This window comes from Typopeltis vanoorti, chromosome 8, assembly GCF_054136105.1.
Source record: "Typopeltis vanoorti isolate ZY-2024b chromosome 8, IOZ_Tvanoo_1.0, whole genome shotgun sequence".
Classification (NCBI taxonomy): Eukaryota; Metazoa; Arthropoda; class Arachnida; order Uropygi; family Thelyphonidae; genus Typopeltis; species Typopeltis vanoorti.
This window is the reverse complement of record NC_143556.1, coordinates 102,992,805-103,007,925: the sequence shown is the minus strand read 5'-3', so window position 1 is coordinate 103,007,925 and position 15,121 is coordinate 102,992,805. Positions and strand designations below refer to the sequence as shown.

At 33.4% G+C, this 15,121-nt stretch overlaps 2 protein-coding genes across 2 annotated transcripts in view; one reads left to right on the top strand and one right to left on the bottom strand.

Moving 5' to 3' along the window:
- Positions 1-3,949, top strand: part of LOC150104239 (sodium-coupled monocarboxylate transporter 1-like) — a 78,525-nt gene extending 74,576 nt beyond the window's left edge. The window contains exon 17 of the transcript XR_016548649.1: positions 3,847-3,949. The gene's annotated coding sequence lies outside the window, so the exon portion shown is untranslated. The remainder of the gene's footprint in view (positions 1-3,846) is intronic.
- LOC150104238 (uncharacterized) lies at positions 517-14,230 on the bottom strand. Its single transcript, XM_090396243.1, has 2 exons — positions 14,186-14,230; positions 517-6,269 (listed from the first exon to the last, which is right to left on the bottom strand). Exon 2 carries the CDS (start codon positions 6,263-6,265, stop codon positions 4,910-4,912), a length of 1,356 nt encoding a protein of 451 aa, XP_090252369.1. The 5' UTR covers positions 6,266-6,269; positions 14,186-14,230; the 3' UTR covers positions 517-4,909.
- Between the last annotated feature and the right edge of the window lie 891 nt (positions 14,231-15,121).

Sequence of the window (15,121 nt, the reverse complement as noted above, 5' to 3'; positions counted from 1 at the left end):
AACCAATATTTTCAAAGTCTGACATATACTGTTGATAAGCTTACCTTAATGGAGTTTTCACGAAGGAAAGGCAAGAATTCTAAATATGTATGTATGAAATTTCTAAATTTCAAGACTAAATACTCTATATTCATGAGAGATATTTTAGAGTACTTAGTCTTGAAATTTAGAACTTCTCTCCTACTGTGAAAAGCATCTTATGACACTTTTTTGAACAGTGATGGAGAGTAGAAATGGGACAACTACTTTCTAAGGTAAGAGATAGAAAGATTCGAGATGATTATCAAATTATTCTAAATATTTCTTTCCGTAGACTTGAAATGATTCAGTAAACTTCATAAAAATATGACCCAGTTTTCTCCAATGATATCAACGGAAGAAATGCAACTTTCTTGAAATATATTCGCCTTACTGGACACATTTTCAATTATATATTTAAAGAATGTGATAGTAAGTATTTTTCTTTCTTTGTAGAGTAAATCACAAAAGAAAAGCAAAATAACGTCACTCTTCACATTTCTTATGAGATATTTTTATTGTTATTCTTTTTCTTTTACAGTATAAAAAGAAATCGCTCATAAACGGTAAAAAGTCATTTTGATTAAATGAATTGATTTTATCTACACTTAACACAATTCTTTAAAAACAGGAACAGTTTATCTTACAGTAATTAAAAACAAACTTTTTATTATTATTATTCAACATTTATAATGTACAAGAAGCCTGCTTATAAGTATATTACTGCATGGCTGTTGATAAGTGATTGCGATGAACAGACAATCAAGATACTTCATCAAATTATAACAAACTTTTAATCAATAATTCTTAAAGAAAATGTCTACGTCATTGTATCGCATCCTTCGTCTCCCATATCTCAGGATCGTCAAGTGATTCACTGTTTCGTTTTACTGGTGAAGAAAGACGTTTATCTACAGTACTGGGTTTAAAATTATATATAAACATATCAAACTAAAAATGAAAATCGTAATATATATATATATGCCGCGCCACTACTTTTTGTGATTATGGTTAACGAGATGGTTAAGAAAATTGTGGAGAATTTAGGTAGAGCAAAGCATTTAAAGAAAAGAAAGAATGATGTCATCAGTTTAGCTTTAGTGATTCAGTTTATGAAACGATCAGCTATATAGTCTTTTCGATTCAATTTGTTAAGCGTTCATATAGCTGATATTTGCTTGCTCACTCTAACTAGACGTTGTTCAGGAACATTAATTATTTATTAATCTCAATATGAAGCATTTTGATTCAATAATTTCAATAAATTAGTTTCTGTTTCAGACCCTGCAGTGATTGTCATCAACGAAGGTCATTAATAGCACACTGCAAGATTTTGAAGATAAAAATCTCTCAAACTGTTCTTCAGCCAGAGAGGACAGTTCAGATGTGATGAGCGGTTTCACTTTAGAAGATTTAGAGTCAAGCATCATGATCACTTCATTGATCTCTTAGGACGAAGAAGTACGCATGTGTCCTGAATGAGCACTATGTATGTACAGTATATCATTTTCCTCACGGCTAAGGCTTCTTATTTGTTGTAGAGAAATTCACTGTTGATAGCAGCATCGGTTAAAAATTTTATCAAACTTTGGGATATTTTTAAATCAGTGCTACTTCGGCGTGCATTTTAGAGAAGTCTATGAAATGTGCATTCATTAGAATTAAATCTAATGTGTCCGTTGGAAAAAGAAAAAGGAATATCTCTTGGCTTGATATTTAATGCGATCTAAACAGATAACAAATGGCATATGAAAAAAAAAAAAAAAAGACTTTTTCCGCTGGAAAGATCTAATCTACCCATCTCGGCGAACTACGTTATATTCGACACTGCAATATATATATATTGCTTATTTTTTAGGACTTCAACCGAAAACTCAAAGTGCAATGAGTTCAAAGTTCATGTGTATTAGGACCTAATAAGAGATATACAAACTCAAACTTCTTTATGTACGAACTTCATAATGCTATTAGTTTTTTTTTTTTTTTTAATAAAGACTTCTTGGGAATCATCTGTCTCAGTGGAGTAATCTCTCACTTTATGCAGAAAACGTTGTTAACTTCCACTCTTTAGTTGGATTTCAACCAACAATCTTCCAACGGTGAAGCGGCATTTATTATTGACAACATTCTGCGGCTGATGGATTAAAATGACTGAAACCACAACATTTTCCATTTCAGAACAGAAGTACTAATAATCAGGGCAACTGTGACAATATGATGAGCAAATACTTATATGATAATATTGCTTAGCAAATATTATTTGATGGCTTATTCATTCAAAGCATCAAAGTATATCCATCGATTATATCCTTCAAATAGGTATTTCCTTATTAGTCTAAACAAAATAAGTAACTAGTTCTTATATTAAAAACTTTTATTTTTGAATTTTATATTTTAATATTTTGATGTGTTTATCTATCATCTGGAGAAATCAAGTTATGCAGTCACATTAATGTAAAAAACAATAAAATTAGATAAAAGCGATTAGAGCATTTTGAGCAAATGCTCTGATCAAAATATATTTTTGATCGATGCTCTTATAGCATCGTTCTGACCCATTTCACATCAAATTTCAATTTTTTGGACTTTTCTTTTGGATTGCACACCAAAAACTATCTTCGTGCAATGAAATATAAATTTTTTTTCTTCTTCTTGGCTTCGCTTGTTAGGCAATTGTTTGCCTGTAACACTTTTTAAACCCTTTCAAGAGTTTAAAAAGTCTTCCGCCCATCTCCTCCTAGGTCTTGCTCTTGATCAGTGTCCCCTTCATTTATATTTCTAGTCAATATTTGGCCATCTGTCCTCATTCATTCTTTCTACGTCGTTTTTCCAGTTCATTCTATAGTTTGTGATGTTTTCTGTTGTGTTAATTACGGATAATTGTTTTCTTATTTCTTCATTTCTTATCCTGTCTATTCTTTTATAGCCTGCGAGCGGTCTTAGGAACTTCATTTTTGCAACTTCCACTTGTCTTTTATCTCGTTCTCCCCAAGACCATGTTTCACTGCCATGTTTCAGAATTGGTTTGGCTATTATTTTATAGAGTTTTATTTGGGTTGTTCTGGACATCTGTTTACTGAAGTGTCTGTTCAAAGTTCCAATAACTGCTAGGAATTTTTGCATTTTATATGCAATGTCGATTTCTCCATTGGGGCTTATGTAATTTCCTAGATATTTAAATTTGTTCACTTGTTCAATTACTTTGTTTTGGATGACTAGTTTGCATCTTTTAATCTCTTTACCTTGAAATGCTATTGATTTCGTTTTATTTATTGAGATTTTCATGTCATACCGTTCTATTGTTTTGTTCAATACGTGTAGATTTTTCTGTAATTGGTCTTCATTTTCGGCAAAATAATCGGCATACAGCTGGCTGGTTAATGCTTTATTTCCTATTTTAATTCCTATGATTTTGTTTTTCCTCCACTTTCTTGGATTTTTTCCATATATATATTAAAGAGTATTGGTGATAATCCACTTCCTTGAATGAGATCTCTATTACTTTTAATTTTTTCGGTTGTTTCATTATTAATTTTAATTTTAATATAGCTTTCTTCCATTATATTTGCTATTGCTTTTGTGGTTTGAGGTGGAGCTTTCAATTCATACAGTATATCGATTAATTTTGTTCTGTTGATTTGATCGTATGCTTTCTCATAATCCAGGAAGGCCATATATGTCGGCAGGTTAAATTCTATTCTTTTTTCTATAATTTGTTTGAGTGTAAATGTGGGATCTGTGGGAAATATAAAATTAAGATTTTAAAATAAATAAAACAACCCCAGAGATTGACGTTTTAATTTTACAATGAAAATTGTTGCATTTCAGAGAGGAGATTTTAGCTTGCTTAAGGTAGCCTGAAGAACCTTATGACGATTGTAAAGAGGCTGGTGGAAAGCACTCGTGGGGTCACGCAAGGCTGGTTATAGAGAGGAGGAGACAAAATGAACTCGGCATCACTGTTTCCGGAAATATACCCAACTGGTCTTCAAAGTTTACGACAGACAAAATAAAAATTGCCTTTTTTTAATTAGCCACTTTTATTTTAATTTCATTGGCATTACTACTTCTTAAAATATAGAATCGCTTATTTCATTTAACAAAATATTATACATACTTATGGTTATTCTGATACTTGGAAGTTCTTTTTTTTTTTTTTGGTACATTAGAAGATCCATAAAACCTAAAAATTTAGATTCTTCATTGAACATGTATGAATACGATTCGACGTAAGCAGCATGAGATTGATTTCACTTACATTGCCCAATACCATTGCGTAGCCTATCATATATTTGAAATAATCTACTTTTACTCACTATTTTTGCTGTCTGCTTTTCCTCACTTTTTTGCCGACTATCCACCAGTAGGGAAGCGTAAATTAAAAAAAAAAAGTTGGAAGAAATTACTTTCTTTGGCTGGAAAGCGGATAATCATTTGAATCTATTACTCACCATCACTTAGTGTATATGTATGCGTATGTATACACCAACCCATCCACTCACTCTTATACACCTCACAGTTTTCTTTCACTTATATACATGGCATTAATACATTGAACCGTACATAGAAACAATCATAAAACGATCCTCTAATTATAGGCACATTTTACTACAATTCTCAGTAATTAAAACTTTTGACTAGTATCATTGAATTCTGAGAATAACTATTAACTCTAGAAATTAAAAAAAAGTAAATAGTTCTGATACTTCATACTTATTTACAGTAGTATAAGGGCAAGCAACATAAATGTAATATTTACTAGAGATCAGTTTCCATTTTATCCGGGGGAGGTGATATTCATAAACCATTTTCCAGTATTGGAAATATGCTGATATTAATAAAAAAAGATGGACCTTCATTGGCATACTAATTTCGGTTTAATATATAACGATTATTTCATATTCACATACTGCAAATACACCAATAATACATACAGTCCTTTTATAGCCACTGACACAAATATAGGGGCAGCAGTAGAAGAAGAAGAAGAAGCATGTGGATCAAGATCAGTAAAGTTTAAAGCGGCTTTAGCAGGAGGAGGTGAGTTTTCTTTCATATCTGGAACGATTATTTTGTCCTTCTCTGAATAGAAAACAGTAGCTGTAGTGGAGGTGGTTATGGGATTTTCTTTGGATGATTTTGATTTAATTTCGATACAGCGACCAGCAATATCTTCTACAGGCTTCAAATCAAGAAGTTGTTCGTTTGTGAGTTCTGGTGGACCATAGCAGTAGCTTGTGTTCAGAAGGCTTTGATAAAGAGCATATACTTTCTCAAACCACAACCATGATATCTCACAGTCGCAGTAAAACGAATTATTATGTATCACAGGAGGTTGATCTGGAACTGGAGCACCAAATGGACCATAACCAGGAAAAAGAGAGTCTGGTTCTGCTACTTTAATTTTGTTCTCAGAAAACTCCAAATTGTGAATGACTTCGATAGAACCTAAACCTTTTCGTTTAAATAATTCAACATTGCATCTTACAAAGGAAAGCGATTCGACGTGTTTTGCAAGGACCATCTCCCCACTCACTTCCTGGAAAGAACAATCAATAAATTCCATGGTGATTACGTTGGCAAGAGTAAAAGAACCGTTATCTGTAGACTCAAAAAAACAGTGGCAAAACGTCATAGTATCAACACCATGAATTAGCATTGAAGAATTCAGTAGAGTTCCAATTGTGCTATTCACTAATCTGAAGTGTGAAATGTTAGACAATATAAAAGCCAGAGGTTCCATTGTTCCAATAGTAGAATTTATTATTTCGAAGGTTCCGACTTCAGTAACTCCACCAAATGCCCATTGTGGTAGTATTTCTACAGCAACATTGACTATTGATATTAAACTTACATTTGTAAGACCACTTAATCCATGCTGCTTAATGCTTAGTCGACCAATATCACTTAGGCGAAACACCTCAATACTTTGTACTCCCATCATGGCAAAAGGAAGTATATCCAATTCCTGAATATCAACTATCTCCATTCGATCTAACTGCAGGTGCGTCATTGAAGCCAGGGGAAAAACTACTTTGCCACATCCTTCAATTCTAATTGTACGCACATCCATGTGAAATGTTGCAGAAAGAGAAATATTCTGTCGTTGTTTGCAGAAACATGTTATGGAGAGGTCATCGCAGGTGCATGCATCAGGCTCAGGACAATGTCCAGTGAAGGCGTATGTCAACAGGTGAGGAAGAATAAGAAAACACAGCAATACACTGTTTTCCATTTTGGAAGACATCTATCTGGAAATAAATTAAAAGACTTTTTACTCTTTTTTTTTTTTCTTTACAATTTGCAAATAGTAATATACTCTTCGTGTACTGCTATACTAATCTATACTACTAAAGATTTTTATACACTAAACACACATGTATATCATATATTTATGTCATATAATATTATAAAATTAATTGATAAAAATTTTTTTTTCGGAAAGTTATTAATGCATCTATTGTTGAATATCAAGTAGCAAGCCCTTTAATAAAATAAATAAATAAATAAATAAATAAATAAAAGGAAAGAAACTGCACAAGATATCAGAACCAGATTTTTTTTTAGGTGAATCAATGACTTCGTTAACTTTTTTAAATTCTGGTTCTGACAGATATTTTACATATTTTTCGGTGGGTGTATTCCGGTAGATCGCTGTCAAAAATTTCTCTGGTAAAAGGAGTGAGCGTGAATGTGAGGGGAAAAAACCCAACAAGAATATCCAAACGAATCACTTGTCGGTTAATTAAATAAAGATCGTTGACCAGTCCAGTTACGTCTCCAGTTACTATACGCATCATAATATAGCCAGATGTCTGTCTGTATTTTCGTATGCATTCGATTACCATCGTAATATGAAAGAAACAGTTATAAGGATATTTTAAATAAGAATCAGTTAGTTGATCTCATAAAGCGAAGAAGGTTTTTACCTTGCCGAATCTTCTTTTACATTAGATGCAGTGATTGTTACGATCGGTGTGACTTGGCTTCCTACAAACAATCTGATAATGATGGAAAAGTTAATCTTGTCCAGTGATCTAGGGACAGTTTGTTCGTAATGAAGAGAGGAAGAAGGAATGCGAGTCTTCGAGAAGAAAACCATGCCAAAGCAGATTCCCATTGAGCATTTCAGATTACAATATATTACAATATTTGATTATATGATTTGCAATCGACATGAGTTATACCCTATTTCGGAGCCTCCAGAACTCAGTCGGTATAGAGGAAGCCTTTGCGTCGAATGACCTTCCAACTGAATGATTTTATGTCGGATTCGATTCTGTCTATGACGTTAGGAACATTTTATCAGTTGTTTTCGAATAAAGTTAGCCGTTTCATATAGAGGTGTGTTTTTTTTTTCCTTTCAGGAAACTCGGTTTTTTTTACCCCTTAAAACAGTAAACCAGCCCCGATCTACAGACAGAACACTTCAGGGAATGATGATGATAACCTGCAATAGTCCATGGCTAGGAAGTAGTAGCTGATCAATACCTCCTCTCTGGCCAAAATGTCACTACTGGTATTCTGGATACTCCCATACACTAATAACATACTGTTTCGATTTTGACTTCTTCTTCGACCATTTTCTTATATCAGTGCATAATAACCATCCCTATTGTTCAGGTCTTGATACTTGATACTTGATTTTCTCAATATATATATATATATATATATATATATATATATATATATATATATACACACAGCCGGCCTGGCTTGTCCAGTGGTTAGCGTATCAGCTCTCCAGCCAAAAGGCTGCGGGTTCGAATTCCGCCATGGGCATGGATGTTTGTGATTGTCTGTTAAAATACTAGTGGTGGTGTAGACGGTAGATGGCGTTGGTGTAGATGATGTTGGTTGCAGTTCGTTGTAGTTGGTGGATTGGGTGAGTGGTGGAGACAGAGAGTGGTAAAGTAGGTGCCCTCCCTCGTAGAGTCTTTGGACTCCCTGGAGGTGTCAAGAGTAATAATATGAATTAAAAAATTCATATATTCTAATATTTATTCAAACAGTATGAGAGCAAACAGTATAGAAACTATAAAAGACACTGACTTTTGATGATCCTCCATAATAACAGAACAAGTAAGGACAGAGATTTGATAAACAATGTTCATCAAATCTGCTTATGAAGAACACAGTGTCAGTACAGACTTTGTGGCCTTTTTTGAATTTTTTTTTTTTTTTTTTTTTAAATACCGTAGAACACGCTTTTAGGTTCTATTTTATTTCTACTATTTTCATAATAGTAGAAATAAAATTATGGAAGTTACAAAATAGAAAACAGAATATAGAGTTATAGAATCTATAAAATATAATTTTATAGATTCTATAACTAATTCTATATATTCTATTCTAACTATATAGTAATAATATGTAATAATAATAAGTATATATATACTTATTATTATACAGTATATATATATATATATATATATATATATATATATATATATATATATATATATATATATATATATATATATATATATATATATATATATATATATATATATATATATATATTTGTGTGATTATATGCTTCAACTCGGTTGTTGTGGTACATTTTTAAAAAATAGATTTAATGACTTAAAAAACCGAGATAACTTATAAAGATTTAATAAATATAATACAACTAGTTTCGGCTCATAATAGCCTTCATCAGGTATTCATAAGTGAAAGAATAGTAATAAACATTGAAGTATCAAAAAACTGGACAGGTAAAAAATTGCCACACATAATTGATACATAAAAACGTTGTATTTTTTCAAGTTGTTCTAATAGGCGTGCCATTGTTTATTGCAAGTGTACGTGCAGGCTCACGAGAACGCCAATATTGAATAACTGCAGCATGGCTATCTGGGATGTTATAACTCAAATTGTGGTTTAAGTGGACAGGATTCAGCAGGATTTCCCTTGATTCTACAATTTTTCTCTCAAACTCATCATCACAGCGAAAAATATTTTCTGATCTATCCCAGCAAACGGAGTGGCTTTGTTGATCATCATTAGGATTGTTTGAAAAAAGAACATGACTGGATAACGCAGTTGCATGTGATCTTTTGTAAGAGATGTCTCTCTTATGCTCCTCTATACGTTGTTCAATAGATTTGTTAGTTTGTCCAAAATAAGGGATATTGCAATTGCACCATAATTTATATACACCTGGATATTTTAGGTTGTGATGAGTAGGCTTTGGATGGCTGATTAGAGAACGGATTTTACGAAGTGCTATGAAGAACGTCTTGATGTTATATTTTTTAAGGACTTTAGATAATTTGTTAGAGACTGTGCTAATGTATGGGATGGAGATTATACCTTTAAAATTAATAGTTTCTGTTGTGCACTGCCAAGGAGGATCCAAAAGAAATTTCTTAATCGTTTTTTCAGAGTAACCATTTTGTTTAAAGATAAGAGAGAGTTGATTTATTTCTTTTTGTAGTTCATCTTGTTCATTCAAGAGAGAGAGCGTGCTCTGTGTCCTAAGGTAGATAAAGTTCCAAGTTTTTGTGGTGGAAAATTATGAGAAAGATTATGTAGATATCTATTGGTATGAGTAGGTTTTCTATGTATAGAGATTTTTAATCTTTCAGAGCATCGTGTAAGCATGACATCCAGGAAAAGCAAGGAGTTATTATTTTCTAGATCAGCAGTAAATTTTATATTAGGATGTTGGATGTTAAGATGATGAAGAAAATCTATGAGAGATGTGTGCCCGTGATTCCAAACAATGAAAATATCATCAACATATCGTTTCCAAACTTTTGGTTTAAATGAGAAGGAAGATATGGCTTTCGTTTCAAAATCTTCAAGGAAGATGTTGGCTAGAACTGGGGACAAAGGATTGCCCATTGCCAGGCCTTGTTTTTGTTGGTAAATGGAGTCCTGATATCTGAAGTAACCAGAATGAATGCAATGTTTTAATAAAGCAAAAATTTTTTTGGATAATTTGTCCTTTAGTAATGTAAGTACCTCGTCTGCAGGAACGTTAGTAAATAAAGATATAATGTCAAAACTTGCTAGAATCTCATTTTCATTGATGGGAATATCTTTTATATGAGAAACAAAATCTGTGGTGTTTTTGATGAAAGAAGAAGATTTATTGGAGAAACACTTGAGGTACTTTGCTAGATATTTTGAAAGTTTAGACGTAGGTGAATCAATTCCTTCCACAATTGGGCGAAGAGGGATGTTTTCTTTATGAATTTTGGGAACTCCATAGATGCGTGGGATAAGCGGATGTAGAGAACGTAAAGAGAGGCGAACATTATGAGGAAGTTCACTCGTAGTCTTTAACAAGTTGTTTGCACGGTTTTGTAATTCTCTTGTAGGATCTTCCTGAAGAATTGAATATGTCGAATTATCTTCAAATAATTGAAGCATTTTGTTATAGTAATCTTCATAGTTGAGGATGACCGTGGAATTGCCTTTATCTGCAGGTAAAATAACAATGTTACTGTTCTTTTTAAGATTTTTTAGGGCTTGTCTTTCAGACAGAGAAATATTATCTGTTGGAGGTTTAGCATTATTTATAATGAAAAGCAATTCAATACGAAGAAGTTTCGCCAAATGATTAGGAATGAGTGAACTTGCTTTTTCTATTTTGTAAGAAGAAATTCTTTAGGGATAAATTTTGGTGAGGGAATGAAATTGAGACCTTTGCTAAGAATATCCGTTTCCGCATCCGTTAAAATATGAGAAGATTTGTTCACTACAACTTTTTCAAGATTAATACGGGCTCCACTGTGACTAGATCTGTTTTGTATCCTTTTAGATTATTAAATTTTCTGATAAGAGTATACTTATTATTGTTTTGTATTCGAGTAGCTTGTGCTTCACTGTTCATGATAAATTCATGTAAGCTATCATTATCCATAATTTCTTCAAGTTTTTGAGTTAAAGATCTTTTAGTGCTGAACAAAAAAGCTAAGCAACGTTTTGTGTCTGAAATTCCTTCGCGGAGGAGATCCATCTTAGCTTTACAATAAATTCTTTTAGCGCGTTCCGTTGTTATCTTTTCTGTTTTCTGATTTTTTGTCATTATAATCAGTAAGTAAAACCACTATTTTTTTTTTAGAAAAAAAGTTTAATTATTATCATGTTACTACAAACTAGGGGCCGTGAAAATATTTTAGGATACTTAGGGGCCGCGACTATTAAAAGGTTAAGTACCACTGTCCTACACATATTGTAATATCACATTACTAATGCGACTTTATTTTAAAATAAAGTTGATAAACGAATCACCGTAACTAGCAACAATGTTATTCGTCTATCACTGAATTATTATATTCAAATTACCTAAATCGGCTTACAAAATATAATTTGCACATTAGCAATGCAAATATACATAGCCCACTTATTATTAAAGTCCATACCGCACCTAGCAATATGTAACTTAATAGTTAATACAAATTGATAATGCAAATCTAACCTGGTTAGATTCTCGTCGTGACGCAAAGAATCTGTACATGGACTTTAACCCAGGACGAATTAGTTGGTATCATAAGGCTGCAGGTCCCCGTGTTGGGGTGGGTAGTAGAATACCCCAACCGCTCTCCTGTGTATCGTAAGAGGCGATAAATGGAGACCCAGTCCCCGGGGGATATAGCCGGATCCCCTTCGGGAGTTGGGCGAAGAGCTAATCACCCCTCCCTGTAAAAATTATCTGATTACGGAAACTGCAAATATGGATGAACAAATGCTCCTGGCAACAGACTTGACTTGCGAGACCCCAGCAGACGGTTATCTAGCCTGGTCTGATGTGGATAACGTCTGTATGACACATCAAGGGGAAAGCCTTTCGGAACACTTGTTGTTGAAAGAGCCACTTATGAATTCACAAAAAATTTTAAAGATTGGATCATGGAATGCCAGAATACTGTACCAGGTAGGAAAAACTAGGCATCAGCGAACTCAGATGGACTGGTTTTGGTTGACTTATAACTAAAGATAACAAGACAATACTGTACTCCGGATCAGAGGAGAAGCATGAAAAAGGAGTTGAGAAAGGACATTGAGGGAGGACACCTCCTCTACAACTCTCCGTCTCCACCAACTGTGGCGAACCGCATCATCTACACTAGCGACATCTTCTGCCCGCCACTAGTATTTTCACAGACAATCATAAACATCCATGCTCAAGGCGGGATTCGAACTCGCATGCTTAGCGTGAGAAGATTGGTTTTGCGAAAGATTGATTCTGTTAGTGAACTGTCCGTCTTCCCTGCAAATAGAATGACTTCCCCCCCAAATTTCCCGGCGCTCCACGGAAGTGCCATGTAATAATAATAATACTAACAAATAATTAAAAATTAGCAGGTCACAGTTTTACCTTCCTAACAACAAAATATTCTTCGGTTTTCCTTTTTCAGAATATGGACGCCATAGAAAAAGCACTTATAAATATTCTAAAGCCTTTGTTTCCAACATTCTTGCATACTCAAACTTATAGATGTTCAGTCCACTGAACTTAAAATAATAATAATAATAATAATAATAACAGTTAATGACAATCTCATGGCTTATTCAACTCTAAACAGTCGATACATATTTTTATTTCTTGTAAAATGAAGGGGTTACGTCATCTCTTGCTACTTATAATTTCATTATTATTTATTTACCAGACAACCTGGAACTCTGACATTTGGCACTTGAACACAATAATAAAGACATAATAATCAACCACCATAAAACATATTCCGACGTCACTGTGTTATTTCCTTTGAAAAGCCAGCTACATGACCAAGATAACAAACTTTTAGACTTTAAATGTACAAGTATATAAAGCAATGGTAGGCTTTAATAGTTAATACCAGATTGAGTCGGCAATTAAACTTTAATCAGATACATTCTGCTACACTGTATGAGATGTTAAAATAATACATATAAGAATTAATTTTACTTTTCTTCTCAGAACCAAAATATGCAATGATCTCTATATTCTAGTTGTGTCTTATTCAAGTCATGTCTGTCATTACATTTTGAGAAAGACCTTAGAGTTAATATGCCTCTCTAAACCTGGTCATGTCCAGTATTTATTTTTTTTTTTTTTGTGACTCCTACCCACGAAAGGTTTTAAACCCTGTAGTGCATTAATACAATGAGTGAGATAAGGATTTTTTATGGATATTATATATTGTTTGAATTTTTATTTGTTCTTTTTTACATAAACTGAGAACTCTGTTTTAGGGACCAAATATGGAACTGTTCCAAGCCACTTTAAACTTTTGATAAGAAGGACAGTGGTCTCATACCGGATGATGAAATTCATTTCTCACCTAAGGACATTTATAAACAGGCATGCCCACTTGTGGGAACAAGCCGACAACTAAATACCTGTGAATCTCAAAATTCTGGGTTTAACCCTAGAATTTTGTGATTAATTGTAACAAATTCACCACTTTGTAAGGAATAGTTTCGTTTTCGTATTTCTGATACACAATGTAAGTTCTTGACAATTTGTCTCCCATCTCCAAAAAAAATTTCAAAATCCGTTTTGGAATCTAATATTTTCTTTCAGAATAGTTAAATATTTTCATATCTTAAACGCTTTTTTATATGTAGCCTAGTTGGCAGAGAAGTTTAGCGGCTTCCCTTTTCCACCTATATGCTGTATGTTCGAATCTAGCTGGATATGGATTTTTTTTTGTTTTGTTTTGTGTGTGTCTTTCTAGGTGGGAGAGGAATTTCATCGTCTAGGTATAAAATTACTTCAAACCTCCGCTCTACGTAGAGAGCGGCAGGGCTTGAAGTAGCTTGAAAAGTTCCTCGTTTGATCTGTAAAGCCGGTTTCCAGTTCATCTAATTTTCAGCCCAGTCCGCCATGCATACACACTAGAAACTGAATCCTTCGTATATATATATATATATATATATATATATTCAAGCAATGACATGGACTTGAAAAAAAACAGCTGCTGTTTTAACAATAGCTTTTTTAAAATGCAACTACGACTAATTATCTTGTGGCTTTTTAAATCACCGGAATGCATTAATAGAAAGCAATAGCTTTTTTTCTTTAAATAAAATGGAATACTAAAGATTTCTTATTAGCAAATTCCGACTGAATTATTTGTAACGTTTTTCTGTTGCTATGTGATAGATGTGTTACCGCTTAAATCATAAACAAAAGGTTTAAAAATCAAAAGATAATAAAACGCATACTTACTACACTTAGTCGTCCTGAGGTGACTCAACAACTGACTGGATTGTGTTATTAGACTTACATCGAACAAGGAAATATAGAGGTTTGACTACGTTAGCCGCCGGAAATACTAGGCTGCCTATTTCCTTTGAAATGTTATCGCTTCCAACACTGTTCCCCAGTACAAGGCTTCATCTGGTGCAGTTCCCGCTTGCGACTATTACCATATGTGTGTGAATTATTACAGTTATAGTGAAGGAAGGGAAGGGATCAATAAAGAGCATCAGAGATAGAAACTTAGAGGTCATTATTTTCCCCACCCCTCCCTGTTTTTTCCTCATCTAAATCGAAACGCAAAGGAATAGTTCATAAAGCTGAGTAGAGCGAGCAACTGGGGAACATCTTGATCTTGTCAGTATTAATAAAGGGCATCAATGGAAGAATCGGAACAGCCATCCCCGCCCCCTCAACTAAATCTAAATTAAAAGCATAGCCATATTCTTAAAATTGCACAAAGCGAGAAATAGAAAACGTTCGTCTCTCTCTCTCTCTCTCTCTCTTGTCGTATGTTAATTAATAATGCATTAAGTAATTGATAATACAAGTCTGTCTGTTGTTTGTAATAATATAAGAGAGAAGTATGAACTTTAAAATAGTAATGATGGAATATTACTGGAATAACACTGTTTCCTGACTTATTTAGGCGAGTTGTTAATGTATCCGCTCTCTAAGACCTTAACTTTCATTCCCCCAGTGAGCATGGATATTTCACAAAATGTCTTGTCTTTAGGTAGTAGATGAATTTTGTTGACTTTTCGTCGAGTAGTGTGACCTATCACCATCCTGGAGGTCTGAAGTGGCTTAAAAGTTTCATGTTCGGTCTTTAGAGAAATATTTCACAATTATCTTATATTAGCTCATCATCATGCGTATCAAGAATTTAGGCCTAGCTAGCATGGC